Here is a 25,650-nt window from a genome sequence, read left to right as displayed (position 1 = left end):
AGAGGGGAAGTGTATATGCGGCCTGCCCTCACCCCATGACTACAGTCTAAACTGTATTCATGTGGCACACACAGGTCTCTGAAGACATCATTTTGCCATAAGAATAGTGACTTGGCACAAACTGCTATATCTCGTGCTGGTGTGGTCGATCCTTTTGTGCCAGTTTGTTGGCACATGTGCTGCAAGTTGCAAGGAGGAGCTTCATTCAGCCCAGTAGAAAACAGTTTTTGCTTCAGGAATGGGCAGCACTTCTATGAATGATCAGGCCCTGATTTGTGGAAAGGCCACCTAGTCCTGGGCCTAGGGCAGCAGGATTTTAGGGGGGTGGCTCCAACCATACCCACATTGGTTAAAAAACACTGGGGATGCGGTGGAGATATAATAATTTTTTAAATTTCCAGTGCGCCAATGAAATATTTGTAGGGACAGGGGCGACGAACGGCAGTGGGCCTAGGGGCTCCTGGATGTAAATCCAGCCCTGCGAATGAATATATATAGTGAATAAAGTACCCGCTCTTGTAAAATATAAGGAAATTATAAGTTACTGAGGAGGTAACTTCTAATATCCTCATATTTTGCAACTGGGGGTACTTTATTTATTATAATACACAAGTTTCAGTGAGTCATGTGACAGAAATGACATCATAACTCAACATTTATAACTGATGACATCAGAAGTCACCGTTTAGAAGGATATAATTTACAAGATATTCATGGCTTTTGTGTATATATATATATATATATATATATATAATGTATTAATTACTGAAATGAAGTGCTCACATTCTCCTCACAATTTATTTTGAACTTTCGTACATACACCCCGAGGCGTAAAATGACGTGTACTGCTGTTGGGTATGAAGGTCTGTGACCACTGATAAAAATAAAGAGGGATTATTGAGGGGTTTGAAAGACACCCCCGATATAGATACAGAGAAGAGCAGCGAAACAGACACAAGCAAACGACTCGCTGGAAATCCGAGAGGAAGGGCGGGAATTTGGCAGTGTGAGGGCGTGGCTTGCGATGCAAGTTGTGAAGGTGCCGCTATGTAGAGAGCACAGGCTTCATGTGAAGCGCTGGAGTTACATCCTCTGTGTGAGCATCTCCGGGATTTCTATCGCAGAGACCTGTCAGTGTTGCTGCTGCTGCCTCTTCCCTCCTCCTGAGCGCTGCCTTCGGGGCCCTTAATCTCATCACAGTCCATGTCTGTAGCATCACTGGCTGCTGCCCTCGTATCTTGCTGCCAATCGCTGGGACACTGCTGTCTGTCCTGGACTAAACGTCAACATGGAGGCTGTGCTGCTGGGCTGCCTGTCTCCGCTGCTGCTGCTGGCCTCACTCATCATGGCTTCAGGTAACCACTGGAAATAGTGACAAATAGTTGCCTTTTCCACTCCTTGTCCATAGACAGTTGCTAGTCCCATTGTTTTAATTGGGAAGTGCAGACTGGGAGCTCTCCTGTATGTTCTACTGCTACTTCTCTATATAGATATTCTGCTCCTTCTTGTCTTGCTTCCCACTGGCACAAATAAAGCCTCAAATCATCCTTAGGTCACATGTATTCAGTGAAACCTCCATTTTACATCCCCTGATTTTAAGTTTTCCCTCTGTTTACCTTGTTGTTTTTTGGTGCCACCGATATATTATGCTTAATACATTTCCCTCATTTTACATTTTCCTGGATTTTACGCCAGATTTTTTCTGGTCCCCTGAAAAGAGTAAAATGGGGGTTGTACTGTAATACAACTATGACTTGTATGAGGCATTCCTCGATCTACATGAATGTTTGTGGAAACAGGGCTCTTTCATTTACTAAAGACATAAAAATACTAAAAAGGCAAAGATGTGCCAGCGAAAGGTGTAAAATAATCACATCGTTGCTCTTTTTTTTCTTCTAGAGACAAAGAGAAATTAGAATCAAAATATAGCTCTGTTAATATACCTGCCACTTTATCTTATTCCCTCCAGATATAAGCAGAGACATATCCTAGTTCTGTTACGTTATCATTCTCCTTACAGAATGTGTGCCCCTTAGTATTAACATATTCATGTAAATAATAGTCGCTCTGTAATGCTGACAAATATATAATCAGAGGAAAACCATAAGGGCAGAGACACGCTCAGATTCAGGGGGGATTAAGTCGCCCGGCGACAAATCTCTTCTTCTTTGGGACCACGAATCTCCCTGAACTGCCTCCCACCGGATAGATTCGCCGGCAGGATGGCACTAGGAGAAATTTGTTTTCCAAAGCACTCCAAGTACCATCCCGCCGACGATTTAGATTCTAGTCAGCGGGAGGCATTTCGGGGAGATTAGTCGCCCCAAAGAAGAGGCGATTTAACACCGGGCGACTTAATCCCCCTCAGAATCTGAGCGTGTGTCTCTGCCCTACGTCTCAGTTTGGGTGGTACTTTCACATACCTTTACACAATACATGCTGTCATTATATTTATCTATACTGTATATCTATATGTACCTCTATCTATTATATATATTTATATACCTGGGGCAGATTTATCAAAATTATAAGATTAGAACTCACCACAAAAAAAAAATTCACTCATCACTTTGTAATCATTCCTATGGGATTTTTAGAATTGCATTTATCAAATGGTGAACTCTAACTTTCACCCATTGATCAATATGATTCTAAAAATCCAGCAGGCATGAATAGAAAGTCAATTAATTGATTTTGATAGATCTGCCCCTTAGTGATGACCCTGAAAAGTATATAACATAGGCATAATGAACACTCTGCTTTAAATTCTAAGTAGGGATGCACCGAATCCACTATTTTGGATTCGGCTGAACCCCCGAATCCTTCATGAAGGATTCGGCCGAATACCGAAAAACAAATGCTCTGTGGGTGGGAAGGGGAAAACATATTTTACTTCCTTGTTTTGTGACAAAAAGTCACATTATTTCCCTCCTCTCTCCTAATTTGCATATGCAAATTCGGATTTCGGCCGGGCAGAATGATTCGGCCGAATCCTGCTGAAAAAGGCCGAACCGAATCCTGGATTCAGTGCATCCCTAATTACAAGGATCTAAGTCATGTTATGTTAAAAAAAAAAAATATATATATATATATATATATATATATATATATATATATATATATATATATATATATGAGAAAGGGGTTGTTCACCTTTAAAATAACTTTTAGTATAATGTAGAGAGTGATAATCTGAGACAACTTGCAGCTGGTTTTCATTTTTTACTATATGTGGTTGTTGAGTTATTTTGCTTTTTATTCAGCAGCTCTCCAGTTTGCAATTTCAGCTGTCTGGTTGCTAAGGTCCAAATTACCCTAGCAATCATGACTCATGCATTGATTTGAATAAAGCTGAGTCATAAAGAGTAGCGATAACAATATATGTATAGCCTTACAGAGCATTTGTTTTTAGAAGGGGTCGGTGGCCCCCATTTGAAAGCTGAAACTAGTCAGAAAAAGAAGGCAAATAACTAAAAAAACTGTAAAAAGAAAAAATGAAGCCCAATTGAAAAGTTGCTTAGAATTAGCCCCCCTATAACATACCATAATTAACCTTAAGGTGAATAAACCCTTTAAAATCAGGGCTTTCTGACATGGAAACAATAAAGAAATCACAGAGTATTTGCTGTACAGTCTGTTATGGTATGAAACAATACATGGATGAGACCTCATGGAACATGTGCATCCTCAGTTGCAGCTTATCTGGGGACCCATCGGCATGTTGCGTAACATTTTGGGAACATTTAGGAAAATCTGTTCACATGTGAGTTTACAAATTAACAGAGGAAGTGATTGTGAAACAAGATGAAATTAAAAAGCCAGATATGATGGGGCCTATTTATCAAAGGGTGAAATATTGATTGCCGCTATTCTCTATACACTTGTATGGAAGGAGCAAATGTATGTACTAGAGGTGATTTCAGCTGTAGCAGGGACCTGCTATTAAGGGTGCTCTTCTTTATACAAGTATGGAACCTATTATACAGAATACTTGGGACCTGGGGTTTTCCGGAGGGATCTTTATACATTAAAGGGGTGGTTCACCTTTAAGTTAACTTTTAGTATGTTATAGAATGCCCAATTCTAAGCAACTTTGTAATTGTTCTTCATTATTTATTTTTGTATAGTTTATGGGTTATTTGCCTTTTTCTTTGGATTCTTTTCAGCTTTCAAATGGGGGTCACTGACCCCATCTAAAAACAAATGCTCTGTAAGGCTACACATTTATTATTATTGCTACTTTTTATTACTCGTCTTTTTATTCAGGTCCTCTCCTATTCATATTCCTGTAACTTATTCAAATCAGACCATGGTTGCTAGGGGAATTTGCAACCAGATTGCTGAAATTGCAAACGGGAGAGTTGCTGAATAAAAAGCTAAATAACTCAAAAACCACAAATAATAAAATATGAAAACCAATTGCAAATTGGCTCTATGTCATACTAAAAGTTAATCTGAAGGTAAACAACCCCTTTAGGTCTGCTTGAAATTAATTTAAATAAACCCAATATGATCGTTTTGCCTCTAATAAGGATTAATTCTATCTTAGTTGGGATCAAGTACAAGGTACTACTTCTTTATTACAGAGAAAAAAATCTGAATTATTTAAATAAAATGGAGTCTATGGGAGATGGGCTTCCCTTAATTCAGAGCTTTCTGGATAATAGGTTTCCAGATAACGGGTCTCATACCTTTAGTAGCCAAATACATACTTACCCCTGGTTAGACACGTATAGGCTTCTGTGTGTTTGTGGCACACACAGACATAATAACACAACAACACAGGAAATCCGTTTAGTTAGGAGCAAAGTGATGTATCTATTCAGATGTTAGACATCGTGTTTCTAGGTTGATGTTACGGAGGGGTGAGATCACAATGAAAATGAACATTCTTTACTGTGTCCTATTGTCAGACCTTGAAGCTGGCAGAAAAACAGGATCTCCACCCTACAATTGTTAATTACTTTGCCTTGCCTTTTAACCCGGGACCATCTGCCCATTCTTCCTGTTATGTCAAACTGTACTCTGAACACTTCTCAAGAACTGCACAGTATTTAAATCTCTTGATGTAAAATGTTGTACATTTATGGTTTTCTGCAGACTTTCCAAGCTTAAGTGCTAAGAAAGACCACCTTGTCATAGCTGCGGATGAAACATTAAATATTACATGCAGGTATGTTTGTATGTATGGATTTCTGTTGAAAAAATAATTTGTGGCCTAATTTGCAAAGTCAAAACAATGTGATGCAGGCAACTTGCTTTTTTAACTTTATTTTTATTGTTTGTGATTGTAGAATTTCTATCTTGTTGGTGGGATGTAAGTTTTAGTGAGGCATTATGGGGCAAATTTACTAACCTCCGAAAATTCGCCATCAACGGCTTCGCTCACAGCGCAACACTTCGCCAGACGTAGATTCGACAGGACAACACTAATTCACTAAAATCCGAAGTTGCATCCAGGGCACCGAACGCTGGCAAAGTTGCGCTAGCGTTACTGCGCCAAGCAAAGCGAAGTTGCGCTAGCGTTGCCTAAAGTTCAATGGACGTATATGTTGCAGCAAATACATTACACTACACAAGCCCAGGGAAACCTTAATAAAATAAAATAAAGTTGTTATATTGCCCTACACATGAGCCCAGTGTATAGTTTATGTGCCATATGTTAGGAAATGTAGGGGGAAGGCATTTACCCCAAAAAAATGTACGATCTTTTGCAGCCTATCACCCTGAAAAAAGGAAAAGACGCCAGCGTTTTTTGGGACTTAGAAAAATGTTCAACTATTTTTTGAGAAACTCCTATCTACTCTATTGCACTTCGCCTAGTCTGAGGTGGTGAAGGCAAGTCTGGCGCAAGAGGTAACGTTCAGTAAAATCCGCATCTTAGTGAATTTGCGTAGTTACGTCCATTCGCCAGAGAATGCAAATTCGCCTGGCGTAAGTATAGCTAGAGTCTATCTCCTTCGCTAGGGAAGTTACGCCAGCCGACCATTAGTAAATCGGTGAAGTTCCAAAATGACGTCACGCTAGCAAATTTTTAGCGTTAGTCACTTCGCCCTTTAGTAAATTTGCCCCTATGTGTGAACCTTGTGCCTGCATTCCACGCCGGTGTAAAAATTCAGAACAGGGAGGAAGGATTCTGTGTGGCCACAGCCCCCCCCCATAACGTCCCCGCTTCTGATGCCTATGACCCAGCCAATCAAAGACAGCATTGATTTTTGATTAGAAGACATGAAGGAAGCCACAAAGACTGCAGAACTGTGCTGCTACTTTTTAATTACACAACATGTTTCGTATCACATGGTCCCTTTCTCAAGTTTCCAAAACACTGTCGTGTAATTAAAAAGTAGCAGCACAGTTCTGCAGTCTTTGTGGCTTCCTTGTGTCTTCTAATTCATGATTTCCTTGGTCTTTGCGGTGTGACCTTCAGGAGTTGAGCCTATTATACAATCAACGTAAGGAATGTGCTGAAGAGAGTCTACAACAGGATTGATTTTTTGAGCCTAGATTATATTTAGTGTAAATCATTTTTAGGCAGGCACCACTCCGGAACACCAAAAGTTAGTAGAATCCAGGAGCCCAAAACTTAAATAATACAAAAATCTTTATTTTACATTATGTATAAAAATAAAAGCCTTACGCGTTTCGTGTGCCAAGGACACTTACGGTAATCAAAGGCTCTCCCCTGTTTCCAATAAAAGCATTCTATGGTTGTTAGAAAATGAAACTGAACATCTTCACAACAAAAAATTTAATCTAGGTATTACTTTAAATATAAAGAAACAATAAAAAACGACATGCAAATCGGTAATGAATGATGCATCGCTGGGGCAATGATTCATTTCCCATATGTACCAACGAGGTTCCGCTTCAGGAAGGATTCATCAGTTTCTGGGATATCCGCACCCGGGCCATTATTGACCTCTGCTCCAATATATGAAATGTATAGATGTTTCAATAGTCAAAACTAGTGATGGGCGAATTTGTCCCGTTTTCCTCGAAATTCGCGAAACTGGCGAAAAATTTGCGAAATATAGATTTTGACGCCGGCGACGATTCTCCGGTGTCAAAATGGGAGCCGGCTCCCATGAAAGTCAATGGATGTCCGTTTATCGTCGATGGCGTTAAAATTGGTGCCGGCGTTGAAAAAACATTGCCGCCGGCGCAGATAAAACTTTAACGGCAGCGGCAAACCCGCCATCAACGTCATTTTTCACCAGCAAATTTTTGCAGCACATTCGCGAATTTATTCGCCGGTGTCTATTCGCCACCTAAAACCTGCCGAATTAAGGTTTAAGTGGGGAGACGTCCAGGGATCAATTTGGAGTTGTTTGCAGCCCTCCTGACATTCGAGTTTTTTTCAGAGAAAAAAACCTTGAATCGAGTTTTTTAAATTCGAATCGAATTCGATTCGAGTTTTCAGGTCGATTTAATCCATCCAAGTGTGAAAAATTCAATTTTTTTTAAATAAAGTTCGATTGTTTGCATTTTGAGTTTTGGAGTTTAGGGGAGTTTTTAAAAACTCGCATGAATTTGAAATTCGACCTTTGATATTGTAAAATATTGGGGATTTATTTAATAAAGATAAGTTCAAACTGGAAAATATCTAATGATCCATTTTTGTTTGTAGGGGACTGAGACCGCTGAATTGGAGCTGGCCAATAAACCACAGCAGTATAAATAACCGCTTATCAGTCAGTGAGTGCAGTGAGAGCTCCTACTGTCTGACTCTGACTCTTACCAAGGTCGTAGCCAATGATAGTGGCATTTACAAGTGCGGCTATGAAGACAGTAATGCTACAACCAGTGTTCGAGTCTTTATTCTGGGTAAGTGTATATTAATTGTGTCTGCTTATAGTATTGTATATGTACTATAGATACAGCTACATTATTAAACCCAAAATAAAACATAATTCTAAGCAACTTTCCCATGTATATTATTACAAATTTTCGAATATAAGTAATATGTATATGTATTGTTATTGAAAGCAGTGTCTGTCCCTTTCTACTTTCTGTCCTGATGTCTCAGACTGTTGATATAATGTAAGACCTGATTAAGAGACCTGTCTTTGCTGGGGAACCAAGACTTTTGCAACATTGATTAAAAAGTAACAAGCAGGAGTTAAGCAAATGCTGCTTTCAATAGTAAATGTTTTTACACATAACTTTAAAAGCACTGCAAATTATTAATAAATGTATATTGGAAATTTGCTTAGAATTATGTTTTCTTGCATTAGGCACATTTTTATTATTTTCTTGGCTAGTGTTTATCTACTTAAATTGGAAGTTTACTTTTTTGGAAATATCTTTTCAACTACTATTTTGGCAGCAGAGACTTAGTTTAAAATATCACTCAATTTCTTTAATCTTTAAAGAGGTTGTGTTGACCTTTAAATTATATATATATTTTTGAAAAAACAAGTCCATGTTATCAGCCTTGTCAAGTACTGCAGGCAAATTTTGGATAATTTTATTAATTACAGTCAGGGCATGCAGGGAGTTTGTTGTTACAATATACCAGTAAATTAATTGGTTCTGGATTCAATTGACCATAGTGTGTGTGACTGTAATAGAGACTTGTATCCTCCCATGGGCACAGACTGATGTGAATGATAGTGATGATCAAATCTGTCCCTTTCGCTTCCCCGAAAAATTTGTGAAAGTGAGAATTGCGAAACAGTGAAATTTTGCAAAACGCATTGTCAATGGGCGTTTTTACGCACACCAAATTTTTACTCGTGCAACAATTTTTCTTGCTCCAAGTGCATTAAAGTCAATGGGCGTTTTTTTTTAAGGTGACTTTTTTGTCCTGATGCATTAAAGTCAATGTACATTTTTTCCTATGGCGACTTTTTTGTCTTAATGCATTAAAGTCAATGGATGTTTTTTCTTATGAGCGTTCTTTCGCTGCAAATTTTCGCTGCAGTTTTCTGAAAATATTTGCACATGGCCAAATTTGGAATTTTGCCGCAAATGATGTACACTAATAATAATGATTCTCAAGACTCATTACACCCATGTCTAAGTAATATTTTTTTCTGTTTTTCAGATAAAAGATCTCCCTTTGTGCCTTCAATAAGTGAACAACTTCTTGCTATTTATATCACGGAGAATAAAACTGTGACAATCCCATGCTTGGCCTCTAAACCAGATCTGAATGTCACACTGTCTGCGGTAAGAGACAGAAAAACTTGGGGGCAAAGAAAATAGGTTGGAGTGTTCCTCTGTAATCCTATGTAAAATATTTTACTTATTTATCATGCTATATCAGTGAATCTCCAATTGGTTATACTGTTATATTTTTTCAGAAATACCCAAATTCCACATTTCATCCCGATGGTATTAGAATACACTGGGATCACAAAAAGGGATTTACCATATTAAGCGAATTATTGAAGACTGTGAGCTGGGTCTCTTGTGAAACCATACTGAATGGAGAGGTCTACAGGTCACCGGCTTATTTTGTACTTGTTGTAGGTAAGAAGCTTGTTTATTAATGCGTTTGTACTCTTTCCATAAAATGATTGTTTGTTAAATATTATCAGAATGTGCCAGCACAATAGGGGGGATTGTTTTACTTTTGTATTCAAAAATATGTCCTGAAAAGGCATTCAATTTTATTTGTTTATAGCTTAATGATACAGTGCAGCATTCTGCTGGGTGCAAGGATTGCTCCAATATAGATGCAGTTTATGCCCCATTTGTAAAGTTGCATCAACTTCTTTATGATCTCCTCACAGGCCCTTAATATACATGCAAACTATAGCTTATTATCTCTGCGATTTTCTTCAGGTTTTAAGATCTACAGCCTGTCCATGAATCCCCATCCTCGGGTACAGCTGGCGGTTGGAGAGAAGCTAGCTCTAACATGCACTGCTCGCACTCCTTTAAATGTGGGGGTTGACTTTAAATGGGACTATCCTGCAATAATGGTAAGCGCATCAGTCCTTCACTTACATTATTTATGAGATATTACACTTACAATGTCATGAAATTATATTCATTTAAACTTAAACTCTCATCCTAGGATGCAAGAGTCAAAACAAAAGGGCACAGAAAAGAACTTCACAGGGAACTGGAGTTTTCAGGGATCTTTATCATAGACTCTGTGACACTGAAAGACAGAGGCAACTACAGCTGCACAGCATACACAGGCCTCATGTCAAGGACCAGCAGTACAACTGTGATTGTACATGGTAAGGCTATGCCAGTAGTCTTCATCCTATACCTTGCAATCTTTTATACACACTAATCATAGCCAGTTGGGCAGCTAATAGGGGGCAACAATGTACCATTCTGGCCACATGATTCATCAGGCCCCGATAAATGTTTGAGATATAGGACTGTCCCTCAGCTCAGTTAGGCATTGTGCAAGTTGACCGCACATGTGGATAGCCCTCACATATAGACAATTTATCATATAGTTAAGTAGGACATGGTATGGCAAATGATTAGCTGTCAGTGGGCCAAGTGTGTGATGGAAGATTTCCGCATTGTCTTGATGTATTAAGGAAAATAAAAGTACTTATATAGCACTTTTTTCCTGTGCCATTTGTGAATCCTTAAGGAACAGAAACATCAAAAAATAAAAGTGTTTTAAATTAATAATTAAGTTAGAAACTTTGTTTCTTTTTCTGCCTGTTCAGGGCAGTGAAAAATGGTACTTTCCAGTACAAATGAGGGACTGCATGTTGGGCTGTCAAAAGGCACTGTCCCTCTAAAAATGCTCTATTTTTACCACAAAAATATTTGTATTTACAGAGAAGCCCTTCATAACCCTCGATAAAACCATGAACTCTGTCATTGTATCCAAGGTTGGGCGATCAGTGAGAATCCCTGTAAAGTACACAGCATACCCTACTCCTGATGTACAATGGTGAGGCTATTACATTATTTCTTATTGTGGGATTAATGAGTTATTGAACGTCACACTGAAACCTTTTTATGCCATTTTAGGTTTAAGAATGGGAAACAGCTGCCTCATCATATTGTAAAAATGGAAAACAGTTTATTAATCAATGCCACCTCTGAAGAGGATACTGGGAATTACACTGTCGTTCTTAGAAATGTTCAGACAAAGCATCATGAAAGCCATACCTTCCAACTGGCTGTACAAGGTGAGTTTGATTCTAATGTCAACTGCTGTGATAAGAAAGACTTATATCGCTTATGAGAAATGCACATGAAGGGTGCATATATTTTAGGGCTTGTTAGGTTGTGGATATTCTTACAAACAAATTAAACCAACAATAAGTCAAGAGAGAGAGGATTTCTTTAAGTTTCTTTAGGTTATCTTTAAATGCTGACATTGCATTTTGTTTTGCAGTGCCACCAAAGATATATGAGAAGGCTGTGCCTGCCCCCCTGGATTCTTACAAGTACGGCAATCCTTATATTTTAACCTGCACGGCATCTGGAATTCCTACCCCTGTCAGTATAAAGTGGGAGTGGCAGCTGGAAGAAGAGTGTTCTTTTTCTTCACGGTAAGTGGGTTACATTTTCCTTACACTTGATTTTGCTGCAGTTAAAGGGGTAACTTTTTGTATGTTATAGAATGCTCAATTCTATGTTACTTTGTAATTTTTCTTCATTATTTATTTGTTTCTAGTTTTTGAGTTATTTGCCTTTTTCTTTGGATTCTTCTCAGCTTTCAAAAAACAAATGCTCTGTAAGGCTACACATTTATTATTATTGCTACTTTTTATTACTCATCTTTCTATTCAGGTCCTCTCCTATTCATATTCCAGTCTCTTATTCAAATCAGACCATGGTTGCTAGGCTAATTTGGAACCTAGCAACCTGATTGCTGAAACTGCAAACGGGAGAGCTGCTGAATAAAAAGCGAAATAACTCAGAAACCACAAATAATAAAAACCAATTGCAAATTGTCTCAGAATATCATGCTCTATGTCATATTAAAAGTTAATTTGAAGGTGAACAACCCCTTTAAGGGGAAATTATAACCTTGCTATTACTAAGGCTTATCTTCAAGGACCCAACCTATTTCCCACATATGCTTCATAATTATCTGGCCAATCCCCGACCAGACATTTGTTGGGCACAGTGTCAAGAGAGCAGCAGAATGCTGGCATTAGAATCCCTTACCTTACCTATAACAAATGCAGGGTAAATGGCTGACCTGGTCACGGCATCTCTAGATGTGTTTTTTTCATTCACACACCGATGCATTTGTTGTGCAGACATAATCAAGTTTTTGGTGCTGTGTTTTCTTTTATCTGTGTGAAAGGCCATTTGAGAGGAAGTGTGCCGATTGATGTGCACATTGATAGGGATCCCACACAACTTCCCTTATCAGGCCTTTGCACAAATTCAGACTTCCTGTCACAGGGGCCAGAATATTCCGCTTTCCTGTTGTTGTTTTTTTGGATGACTTCCTCTAGCCTCTTCCTCTAGAGTACTTCCTACCATCCCAAAGAAACCTCCATAAAGATCACACAGATTCCTGTCACTCTTTTTTTTCTGGTCCACATGAAAAAAATTATGAATGAACATTGTTATTAAATTGAAGTCTTGCCAACCACCCCCCTGGACATATTGGAAATGACTTAACATGCAAATGAAGTTAATCACCCCAGGCCTCAGAGCAACTGGTGTAAGCATTAGAAAGCATAGACATTCATATGGCCCTCAAGATGTTGCTGAATTCAACTTAAAGCTGCAGGGTTACACTGGGAGTTGTATTTTCATTAACAGCTAGAGGGATACACTGTAAGTAATGGGCACCACCTACGCAAAGTTTTTGTATATGTATTTAGCACAATTTGTAGCCCTTTGGAAGGCTCTTTATTGGACTCTGATATCTTCTGTTTTTTTAGTCAATACGATATTGGGAAAAACCCATACACGTGTGCAAGCTGGAGGGATATTTCTGTGAAAAACGGCGGAAATGTGATTGAAACCGATGAAACTCACACAGATGTTATAGAAGGCAAAGTAAAGGTGAGAATACACACACACACCTATTTACAATGTTCCTAGCATGAGCTTGCCCACTCACCACAGACAGCAGTAGCATCAATTTATAGCAACTAGGAGTTTGCCTTTATAGAATTGCCAAGCTCACCTCTAATGTGCTGTAAGCTAGTTTGAATGCTTTATAAGAATTTGAATAATAATACTGAATGCTTCATGGGCTGTTTCTTTTGTTTTATCAGACTGTGAGTAAGCTGGTCATTCGTTCTGCCAGAGTATCTTCTCTGTACAGATGCTCGGCCACTAACCAAGTGGGAGAGGACGAGCATGTGATCTCTTTCCATGTCACCAGTAAGTGTGGGTATAGTGGGCAGAGTAAATCCTGCAGTAGGTATATACAGCATGTGACTTTCATTATAGTTAAACTACAACATCTTTGACTATTGTTACATAAATATTCAGTGGTGACCTGCAAAGCTGTTTGATAAGAATGTCACATACCTTTCAGTTCTGCACTCCCTGTGTCCTAAGCCAACCACTAGATACCTGCAGGTGCTGAGGTTGTCTTTTACAAAGACTTGCAGCTTTGATGCTAAAGGTATGGGATCTGTTATCCGGAAACCCGTTATCCAGAAATTATGGAAAAGCAGTCTCCGGTAGACTAAATTTTATCCAAAAAATCCAAAATTTTATAAATTATTTCCTTTTTCTCTGTAATAACAAAACAGTACCTTGTACTTGATCCAAACTCAGATATAATTAATCCTTATTGAAAGCAGAACCAACGCATTGTTTTTTTTTTTTTTTAAGTTTTCATGATTTTCTATTAGATTTAAGGTATGAAGATCCAAATTATAGAAAGATCCGTTATCTGGAAAGCCCCAGGTCCCGAGCATTCTGGGTAATAGGTCCCATACCTGTACTGCTTTCTATATCTATAGCTTTTCTGATATTTGTTTTTAGTATTTAAACTGTAGCATAAGTCAACAAACCTATAAAACAATAAAAAATAACTGTCTTTTTTGTTTTGTTTTCACTGTTTTTCAGGAGGCCTAGAAATTGACATGCACCCTAACAGGAAGCTGACTGAGCGAGACAATGTAACTCTCATATGCACAGCAGACAAATTTACTTATGGGAATATCACGTGGTTCAAACTTAGCCCCAGCACAGCGGAAAAGCACCGTATGGGATGGCCAATACCAGTGTGCAAAAACCTTGTTGGCCTGGTCACAAAGCATGCCACAATTACAAATACCAATAGAGACAACGTCACCTCGGCTCTAATCCTGCATAACATCTCAATGCGGGAACAAGGCAACTATGTGTGTGTTGCTCAAGATAAAAAGACCCAAAAGAAATATTGCTTGGTCAGACACATTAGTATACAAGGTATGTAACGTTAAAAAAAAAGTCTCATTAAAACTGTGATTTTTTTTATTTCAATACTGTTTCAATAATAACACAAAGACTGATATGTCTCTCCTGTGTTATCGATACACAGCACAGAAAGTTCCCTTTATCCACCATGACCTGAAGAACCAAACTAGAAATATCAGTGAAACGGTGGTAGTGAAGTGTCAGGCCTCTGGAAATCCTGATCCGAAAATCCTTTGGTTTAAGGATGAGGACAACCTTGTAGAAGACTCAGGTGATGGTCTAATAATAATACAATATGGGGAAGATTTCATAATTATACTGTGGTCATTTTATATACACATTTATTTACTGCCATAAAAATTGCCTAAAAGTCATATTTTCACTGTATCATCTTTCTAAATGTCAGGCTTTTGGTAAGCAACCTGAGATCCTCCCCTTAGTACATGACAAAAACTGAATTACATTTTTATCTGTTTAGGCATTATTTTAAAAGATGCCAATAGGACTTTGACCATCCAAAGAGTTAGGAAGGAAGATGAAGGCATCTATTCTTGCAGGGCTTGTAATGACTTGGGATGCACAAAGTCAGAAATGTACTTCACTGTAAATGGTAAGTGTGGATTATGACATATCCCTATTGTCTAGTACAGATTTTCTGGAGATCTTAAACTATCGCAAGAGCTTGCACTGGACCCCTCTATAGTGGTTTACCCTCCCCCCCGCATCATGCTGTTTTCCACTTACTGCCAAAAATCCCAGTGTACCGTCAACCTAACTTTCTCAATACTACATCCTCTAGAACAGTGATCCCCAACCAGTAGCTCGTGAACAACATGTTGCTCTTCAACCCCTTAGATGTTGCTCCCAGTTGCCTCCAAGCAGGTGCTTCTTTTTCAATTCCAGGCTTAAAGGCAAGCTTTAGTTGCATAAAAACATGTATACTGCCAAACAGAACCTCCTGTTGGCTGCAAGTCCACATAGGGGCTACCAATTCCCAATCACAGCCCTTAATTGGAAGCCCAGGATATTTTTTTGAATGCTTGTGTTGCTCTCCCACATTATTTTATACTTGAGTATGGCTCATGGGTAAAAAAAAGGTTGGGGACCGCTGCTCTAGAAAATATTTAGCTGGGTGTAGTGCAGACACCGCCTGATACCAAATTTTACCTGTGTGTGAATTAAGGGAAATTAAAGTCTTTACACAAAGTTTAAACATTTTGTGATAATCCTTTAGAGAGAATGTTTGGTAAGTATCATGTGTACACATTTCCAATTAGTTCCTGCTTGAGAGAAGAGAGAGCCTGGCTAGCAGCGGGCTGTCAGATGTTGCTGGGGGAATGGGAACTTCTAACCAGTACAGAAAATATAATATTAACTACTACAATATTTTAATTGTAAAGTAGCTTATTCTAAAGGATTCTAACAGAACATCTAACTGTGTGGGAGGCTATTTATTATGTCTCCTCAATAATGAAGCATGATTGGGGAATGTACAGTTCCCATAACACAGCTGTGACATGAGCAGTCAAACGTTCAATTGTCTCTCCGTAGGCACAGACGAGAAAACAAATCTGGAGCTCATTATTCTGGTTGGCACCGGAATCATTGCCATGTTTTTTTGGGTGCTTCTCGTAATCATCCTCCGGACCGTAAAAAGGGTAATAAAAGTTTTCCTACTGTGCCATTTGTATTTGTCTGGCATGACAAATGAAATCTGACTGAGGGGCTTTTGTGTTCCTCATTCTCATTGTCCTCATATCAACAGACACATTTTTTCCTTTTCGTACCAGAAAACCTCTGCATGGTTTGCTAAGAATGAAGTCATTTCAGTTTAATTGTGATTGCCCATAGAAACATTCTTGACGATTCTCTGCCTGAATTAGTCAGATACATTAATTATGAACCAACGGCCATTGCTTTGGATGCACTTGTGACTGTATGTCTGAGTGATAATGGCTTCTGAGGTCACCACTACAGTTAGTCACCCTGTCCAGTTTAATAATGTGATGTCAAGCTGATGTGTCCAAAATTACTCTTTTTCAGCCCATTGAAGGGGACCTTAAGGCCGGCTATTTGTCCATCATTATGGACCCTAGTGAAGTTCCTTTAGAAGAACAGTGTGAGCGACTTTCTTATGATGCCAGCAAGTGGGAGTTTTCAAGAGATCGTCTTAAATTAGGTGCATTTTTACACTGCATAAATATTTATACTATGTGATTTTGCATTAAAGTAATGTAGTGTTTATAAGGAGGTATTCCTTATGTTTTTAAAGGACATTGATAATACTCTTTGCAAATTCATTTTACTGAATCGTTCTATTTGCATTCACACACTATGCAGTTTTTTGCTTATTTCACCATCTATTTTAAATCTATTAAAAAATAGAATCTTGTTAAATGTTTTATCCTTCTCTTCTAGGGAAGCCACTTGGTCGTGGGGCGTTTGGGCAAGTCTTGGAAGCTGATGCATTTGGAATAGACAAAAGTGGTACCTGCAAAACTGTGGCAGTAAAAATGCTGAAAGGTAAGTACCTTTATATTATTTGTCTATCTTACTGAAACTGAGTACAAGAGACAAGAGAAGGAAACATACAGGAAGAACGCCAGTTCTTATATTATATATTTATACGAAATTTATTTTTATGTGAATTAAAAGCTATGCCGCACAGTTCAAGACAGTGTTACCATTTAAATATGATTGTAAAATGATAGTAATCAATGTAAGTTTCTTTAAATAAGGGGATATTAAAGGGTCAATAAAGCCAACTGAAACTGGGTTCTCTGAATCTCTCCCATTTAAACCAGCCTTTTGTCACGTGTGTTAGAGCCTGCCTGTGCACCAAAACATACCGCACATATAGAGGTCTATTTATCATGCTGTGTAAAAAGTGGAGTGACGCATTACTGGTGATTTTGTTAATAGAAACCAATCAGATCATTGCTTTTGCTTTCTAACTGGTGAAATCTAATTGCTGATTTGTTTCTCTGGGCAACATCACCGGTAATGTGTCACTCCACTTTTTACACAGCATTATAAATAGGCCTCTTAGTGTAGAAGATAGTTTAAGCTCCACTGGGCTCTATCTTATGCATTCTCCACTCAGTGTGGAACAAGCTATACAAGAGAGAAGCAAAAGTCCATTTTCCAAACGTTCTAAAAGATTCAAATGTTTTTCCTGTTATATCATTCACAGAAGGGGCTACCACCAGCGAACACAGTGCATTGATGTCAGAGCTGAAGATTCTGAGCCATATTGGTCACCATCTAAATGTCGTTAACCTGCTTGGAGCTTGCACCAAACCTGGAGGTAAGGAACAGTTTAGTGGCTGAGTATTGACTTTTCAAACTCATACACTTAAGTAGCACCAGTGAACGCTTCTCATGTAAAACAAGGGCCAGTTATGTCAAACGTATGATGGCTGCCGTAGGCAATAACTTTGGAGGGCCGCATTTAGCCCTTTACCCCTTTGGGCCTTCAGTTGGACAACCCTGCACTGAAGTTTGTAGGTAACTGTTTGTATTCAAAACATTTTTCTTTCTTTTAGGTCCATTAATGGTGATTGTGGAATACTGTAAAAACGGAAATCTTTCTGCTTATTTAAGAAGCAAAAGAAGTGAATTTGTGTTATACAAGGTACATTGTCTATTAAGAGTCCCTTGATATAGGTGTCTGCTAACCATATACCTCCTATAATTCCACTCACATTAGCATGGCGTTTTGACTTCGTCTTTCCAACCATTTAATCATAGGAAGACCTGGCTGAACAAATACTAATTGCTGTCAGAAACTAAGCTGTTCTTGTCATCTTGCTTTTAAATCTAAATTTTATGCTGTAGAGTGTTGTTGATAGAGAGGATTATCTTATACAAGAGGTTTTGCAGGTCTCAAACTGATACGGAGAGGAAGTCTGCATGCTTGACCACCCTTCTGGCAAATGCCCACCGGCTGTGTCAAGTATCACATTTCTTGTACACTCCAGATCTCCACCCATCCCTTTTTAAATAGTTCAGTCTGCACTTTTTATTTTTGTGAGTAAATTTAGGAACTTGGCAGTTAATAGCATAAGATATTGTGGGTTCTATTATCTGGTATTTGTGGATTTACCACTAAGCTTGGAAAGACTAAGTACAGTAATATTAAAAAAATTATGTTAATGACTGCATTTTATGCCCTAGGAATTGAGGTATTTCTAAATGGGCGGATGATTCAAATCAGTGCTCCCATCTAAATATTAACCGTGGTTTTAATTTCAGCCGAAAACTCCACGCTACAGGAAACAGCATTATGTTGAAGTTTCAAGAGACCTTAAGAGGCGCTTAGATAGTATTGCAAGTAGCCAAAGCTCAGCCAGCTCTGGGTTTGCAGAAGAGAAATCTCTCAGTGACGTTGAGGAAGAAGACACTGAAGGTTTGTATTATGGTCCTCCGCCTTGTAAAACTCATAATAAAAAAAGTGATATTTCCAGCCAAAATTCCAGACCTACCATTGCTTTTTGGAGGTCCTTAGGGTGGCAGTTTCAACAGACTATTATGCCTCCCTAATTTTGTATCCAAACTCAGCATAATTTTATCCAGAAAAAAATCAGCTGATGCCTTCATTGGTACTGAAGGTGTAACTCAACAGCAACTGATTATAATATCAGTATAGGAGTTAAATATCTTGCTGGCATAGCACGGGGCCTGTGGAAAAGTATATTCATCCTTCTGGTGCTGCTGAAGGCCATCAATATACAAAATACCTGAAGCTTGCAGTTTCAGCTGATAGATCCGAGCTCTAAATTTCTATTAGAACTGTACCTGTGCTTTATGATTACTGTTTATTAGAAATTTGCCTAGATTTCTTTCATTATGCAAAACAATTGGTTGGATAGAAGTCTGCTTTATATCAGGCTACTGAAAAATATTATTTGAATGCTTCTATGAAGATAAATGTTTATGCTTGAGGCCTTCAGCTGTTCTATCTTCTGGTATACAGTTTCTGAAGACACATGCAAGACTCCTTTGTGTATGGAAGATTTAATATCTTACAGCTTCCAGGTGGCCAAAGGCATGGAATACATGGCGTCACGTAAGGTAAGGAACAATATAAAGCTCATATATCTCAACAGTGCCATACCTATATATTTATGGAAAAATCATACGTTACCCTAAACCATATGCCTACAGTAGTTTATTTACACCATAGTTGTTTTTTAATTTACATAATAATATCACAACTACTTAGCAGTAAGAGATGTAATGAGTTATGTGTTTCTTGCTCACAGTGCATACACCGTGACTTAGCAGCCCGCAATATACTCCTGGCTGAAAATAACGTGGTAAAAATCTGCGACTTTGGTCTGGCACGAGATGTCTACAAAGACGCCGATTATGTGAGAAAAGGAGATGTAAGTGGATATGCTTTGTTTGTGTTACAAGAAAACATTGTTTTAGCTGCTGCCACTTCTTTCATTGATTTTCTTCTCTTTCTTTTTCCATGGGTAGGCTCGGCTCCCTTTGAAGTGGATGGCACCAGAAACCATCTTTGACAGGGTATACACTACACAGAGTGATGTTTGGTCGTTCGGAGTACTACTTTGGGAAATCTTTTCCTTAGGTGAGTCACATCCTTAAATGGATTAAAATATTTAGTGATTTAGCAGTCATGCAGGAAATCCTGTCTTGATATGAGCTCTAAATAAAGGTAAGTGTCTCATGGCGATAGGAAATTGCAAGAATATATATAATGCCCCATTAAATAGTATCTGCAAGCTAATTTATTGCACCAATACTTAAATATTTAAATCTGAATCTCTTTCGGTCATATTTCTGTAGGAGCCTCGCCCTATCCTGGAGTGCAAATTGATGAAGACTTCTGCAGACGCTTAAAAGAGGGAACAAGAATGAGGGCGCCGGAATATGCAACAGTGGAAATGTAAGGAAGGGGAACCAACTGCCTCATCTACTTGCTTTGTTTTTACAATTTTTGTATCACTAGATATTCACTTCCTTTGTTCTCCTGGTGCTAGATATCAGACAATGCTGGACTGCTGGCATGGAGATCCACAACAAAGGCCTGTCTTTTCTGAACTAGTAGAGCATTTAGGAAATGTGTTGCAAGCCAGTGCGCATCAGGTAAGTCGATACATGGCATATTGTGTACAGTTTGGTTTATGGCATTCTAAACATTTCTTCCATTATAAACGTTGACCTGAAAGTGTATCTTTAACCTACCAATTTGTGTTGAGCAAAAATTTGCTACCCGTCTGCTTCAGAGCAACTCAGCACACCCTATTGATTGCTATTTACTGGCAGTATGTAGGGTTCAGCTTGATTAACACTTCAAAAAGCTAAATGCTCAGGTGCCCTAGCTCTTTATGAATAAGGGTGTAGCAGTGCTGATATTGTGTAGAGATCAGCTTGATTACAGTGAACAAAAAACCCAGGGTTTTCTAAGCCTTTAAGATTAAGGGTGTAGGGGTTTCAACAAAGCCCTCTTATTGGTATTCACACTGGTGCCATACATTGTACTTGTAGGTATCCAAATAAATTTGGTCAAGCCAAATGCAGTCAAGTTGGTGTATGCCTAGCATATAGGAACAGTAAAGGGTAATGGATTACCATTGCAATTCATATATCATAACTTCCTTGGTTACTTAAACTTACTTAAACATGTTTTAGTTGTAAGCATAGTTGTCAACAACATTCTGTTTATATTATGGAATCCTTTATTTTCAAGGACGGAAAAGACTATATTCCACTCACAGTATCTTTAAACATTGAAGATGATTCTGGAGTCTCTATGCCAACTTCACCTGTTTCCTGCATGGAGGAAGAGGAAGTTTGCGATGCAAAATTCCATTATGATAACACAGCTGGATTAAGGTACTATCCTATATATAGTATACACATCATCCATCACACAGCATTCCACTTAACAACTGGTTTGACATTTTTTCATGTGTACACGAAAACACAGAATTAAGGTCCATTTTGTATTAGCAGTAATATTGTCTTGTGCTTTCTACTGCCGTCTCTTTCACATGCAATATTTTTCTTGCTTTGATCATGGTGAGTAATATGGGTTTTATGGTAAGTCGTGCATCCCAGAACCCTTTGCAGATGAGTTAACAGCTCATTAGTCAATTTAAAATGCTTCCTGTGATTCCATGTGAACAAATGTTCAGCTGACTGAAAGTGTAGAATCTATGGCACTAGCATTATGGTCTTTTTATGGGACTGTTGCATGGCACTAAAAGGTTAAATATGTTAAGAACATAGACATGGTAGGTCAGACACAGAAAGCTTGCACAAATGTATCCTTTATCTGCTTCCTTCCTGTCATGTGGTGTGTGCCGTGGAATTATTTAGAGAGTAAATCTGGCCTTTGTATAGAACAGTCAGATTTTGACAAAACTTCTTATCATTTCTAACAGTATAGTATTTTTTGCAGGTTTCTTCACAGCAGCAGCAAGAGACACAGCCGCCCTGTTAGTGTCAAGACATTTGAGGACATTCCTGTAGAGCCTGTGGTTAAATCCATTCAAGAAGTAAGCCTGTCTCTCCCCTCTTTCCTTACTCATTACTTGGCCACTATGTGCCATGCCTCAAGGACAGCAACAGATATCATGCATAAGAAACTTTAGGGGGAATCTTATATGCTTCGTTAGCACAAAAAATGTCCACAAAGACACTTGTGAATGTTAGAGACCATGTAAGCACCATTTTTGACTGATTAAGACCTCAACGACTTCCTCGCAAATTTTTGAAAATTCGCAGTTTATGTAACAAAATTTCACAATTGCAAAGCATTTTTTGTGACAACATTTTTACCGAAACTCCAGAGCAGATGTTAAAGGTTCACAGTGGGCAATTAATATTCGCAATGCAATTAAAGCCTAACAAAAAATATTACATTGCGACAGGTGACTTTTTATTTGCAAAGTTTTGCTCTTTGCAAATTGTATTACATTTCTCCCTTTGTGTCTATGCTGCTCCATACTGCCTATGGGCACAAACAGGGTCGAACTGGGGGGCCCAGGGCTCACCGGGGCCCCCCTGTGCCCCCCATGATGCATCGGCTTGGCGTATGTGCACATGCGATGGCACGCCGTGTTTGTGCACATGTGCCGGTGCACTGTGTGCGCGCATGCGATGGTGCACGCTTTCGCAAATGTTTTTGAGGCATTAAGATGCTAAAATATGTGCTGATCTGGGTCGGCGGGGCCCACAAGAGCCGGGCCCACTGGATTTTTTTACGGTGTCCCACTGGTCCAGTCCGACCTGGGCACAAACTTTTACATATAAAAGGTATGTCAATTAATATTTGCTTTAAAAATGTGTTTCTTATTTTAGGAGAACCAGACAGATAGTGGAATGATTCTGGCATCAGAAGAACTGAAGACACTGCAGATCAAAGCAGACCAAACACAGTTTTTTAGGTATGTAAAATCAAATATTAAAAAAACAATTTTATATATATATATTAATTGTTAACACTTTAGCTTTTAAAACAGGTTTGCATGGAGAAACTGCTCCTGATTACATTGTTGCTCCCTGTTGTAACTGGTCTATCGGTTTAGTATAATTTTTCATACTATTCTTTTTTTAGTATTTTGATGCCCAGTAAAAGCAAGGAGTCAGTTACATCTGAGACGTCAAACCAAACTAGCGACTACCAGTCCGGATACCATTCCGATGATACGGAGGCAGCTACAGATTCTAATGAAAAGACACAACTACTCAAAAGAATTTCATCATCGGACACTTGCCAACCAGACATCATTTGCCATAAAACTGTTCTCCAGTTAAGCACAGATGTTTAAATGTGGTGGCATGATGGTGCCTTTATGCAAAAAAAGCTTTCCTAGGAGCTATGAACAATCTAGTCATCTTGTGCACTACTCTTAAATACTATTTTTTCAACTTCTTCCAACAGGAAGCCTCCAGAAAATATTAAAGGACAAATGTATGCTTCTGTGGATCTACCCAAAAATTAGGAATGGATTCTATATGACAGTGCCTTAAACAAAATATATATTTTATATCATTCTGAAAGCAGGGTATGGATCTTCTGGAGCCGTGTTTCTTGTTTTGACATTAAGAGGGTTATTTACTAAAACGCAAATGAATCTAATTTTTCTATTAAAACAAAGTCGACCAAACTCCCTTCCACGAATTGAACTCATTGATCAATAATTGTTTCTCGAAAAACGTTGCGACAAAATTGAGTGTCATTACGTATCGTCAAATTGACACCTCAAAAAATGTATCAACGAAACCTCGTCTTCGATTATCGGACTCTTCGATTATCGGACTCTTCGATTATCGGACTCTTCGATTATCGGACGAAAACCACCGGATTATTCAGCCCAGATCACGATGTCAAGAAACAACTTCAAGGACACCTGCCATTGACTTCTACATGACCTCAACAGGTTTGAAATGGAGTATTTTCGAATTTAGATTTTTAGCAGCTTTGGTTTATAATAAATCTCTAAAAAATTAAAGGTTTTTTTTCCCACTAAAAATTCTAATTTTCCCCTTAAAAAACCTTGACCAGAAAAATTTGAAGTTTAATAAATGGGCCCCCAATTGTCTGCCATTGAGTCGTTGGAGACTAAAAGGGTAACTCGTGAAAGTATTAAGATTCTGACCATTTCTTCAATGCAGTGTTTATTGCAAGGCATTCTGTTTGCCCATAGATTTATCTTAGAAATACCAAATCACCCAGATCTTCACCTTCATCTTGAGCTGTGAAAAATTAAGTTGATGCTGCAAAATTTCAAATACAGTTGTGCCTTGGAGACATGAAAAGCAAATAATGATATGTGGTGTTATCATTGCTTCATACTAGGTCCTGGCAACCAGACATTTTATTATATCAGTTATGGATTGATATAGTTACTAGATAATGGATAATAACAAGCATAACTTGTGTACCATGGGCATATGATTCTTTACAATTTGCCTTAATTATTTGCCTCTTTGCATTTATATTACTTCCTCTTCACAATAAAATGCACTATTGTCCTTAGGCAGGAATCAAACAGTGGCTAATTTATTGTTAAAAATGTAGAATTAAATACTGCACCATTTATACGATGACCTGGCCTCTTGGGGCATATTGATTGTAATGCAGAAGTGATGTCAAACCTGCTTTAGCAACCATGTAAAATGAAAATGCTGTTTAGTTTGCCGGAAATTATAACAGTACAGGTAAGGGATCCATAATCTGGAAACCTGTTATCCAGAAAGCTCCGAATTACAGAATGGCCATCTCCCATAGACTCCATTTTATCCAAATAATCCAAATTTTTAAAAATGATTTCCTTTTTCTCTGTAATAATAAAACAGTACCTTGTACTTGATCCCAACTAAGATATAATGAATCCTTATTGGAAGCAAAACCAGCCTATTGGGTTTATTTAATGTTTACATGATTTTCTAGTAGACTTAAGGTATGAAGAACCAAATTATGGAAAGATCCATTATCTGCGAGCATTCTGGATAACAGGTCCCATACCTGTATTAAAGTTGCTTTTTATTTCACTTTTACAGAAAACACGGGGATACCAGGTAGTTTCTAGATCATTACAACATGTATCAAGGCTTGCTAAACAATCCAGCGGCACAAATGCTAATTTAGTTTCAATCCGTTCATTTTGCAGAGCTGAAACATAATTTTGCATATTTCTGGTGCATTATAGTGAAAATAGATGTAATATATATATATAATTATTTATATTAGTAAAAGGTTTTATATGTGTATAAATAATAAACAATATAAAGTTCTAATTTTATATAATTTTTTTTTTATAATGATTTCCAGTTGTGCCACTTAGCCATTTCTTTCCAGTTATGGAAGCAAATGTTTTAGTATGATGTAAACCATTGAAATATTTTATTATAACAAGTCATTCTGTGCAGAATTTCATTGCTGTGTGTTAGATAAGCTAAGTCTTAAATACATTAAGTTGTAACATGCAATTCAGATGAGAGTGCCCCCCCCTGCTGTTACTGAGCATTCCTTACTCAGAATATTTAGCATGGTATTACAGGTATGGGATCTGTTATCCAGAAACCAATTATCCAGAAAGCTCCGAAATACAGGAAGACTGTCTCCCATAGACTCCATTATTAAAATTTTTAAATACGATTTTCTTTTTCTCTGTCGTAATTAAACAGTACCTTATACAATATAATTCTACTGGATTTAATTGATATTTAAATTATTTTTTGATATTTAAATTATGGAAAGATCTTTTATTTGGAAAACCCCAGGTCCCAAGTATTCTGGATAACATGTCCCATACATTTAAGGGGTAAGTCCGAATGTATCTCAATATTTTCTGAAAAAAA

The 25,650-nt window shown here is 38.1% G+C and overlaps 1 protein-coding gene across 1 annotated transcript; it reads left to right on the top strand.

Moving 5' to 3' along the window:
• The first annotated feature begins 983 nt into the window (after positions 1-983).
• Positions 984-23,755, top strand: LOC108698463 (vascular endothelial growth factor receptor 2). Its single transcript, XM_018229968.2, has 30 exons — positions 984-1,355; positions 5,101-5,173; positions 7,628-7,824; positions 9,047-9,171; positions 9,306-9,474; positions 9,790-9,929; positions 10,025-10,193; positions 10,759-10,873; positions 10,954-11,114; positions 11,324-11,480; positions 12,834-12,957; positions 13,173-13,281; positions 13,978-14,322; positions 14,435-14,581; positions 14,789-14,920; positions 15,862-15,968; positions 16,354-16,489; positions 16,729-16,833; positions 17,504-17,617; positions 17,856-17,944; positions 18,565-18,718; positions 19,286-19,383; positions 19,575-19,697; positions 19,795-19,906; positions 20,125-20,224; positions 20,319-20,424; positions 21,029-21,174; positions 21,743-21,839; positions 22,645-22,730; positions 22,901-23,755. The coding sequence occupies exons 1-30, from the start codon at positions 1,289-1,291 to the stop codon at positions 23,112-23,114; spliced, it is 4,017 nt and encodes a 1,338-aa protein (XP_018085457.1). The 5' UTR covers positions 984-1,288; the 3' UTR covers positions 23,115-23,755.
• The last annotated feature ends 1,895 nt before the right edge of the window (positions 23,756-25,650 follow it).

The sequence above is a fragment of the Xenopus laevis genome, chromosome 1L, assembly GCF_017654675.1.
Source record: "Xenopus laevis strain J_2021 chromosome 1L, Xenopus_laevis_v10.1, whole genome shotgun sequence".
Taxonomy (NCBI): Eukaryota; Metazoa; Chordata; class Amphibia; order Anura; family Pipidae; genus Xenopus; species Xenopus laevis.
Note: the sequence above shows the minus strand (reverse complement) of the source record. Positions and strands in the feature narration are given on the sequence as shown.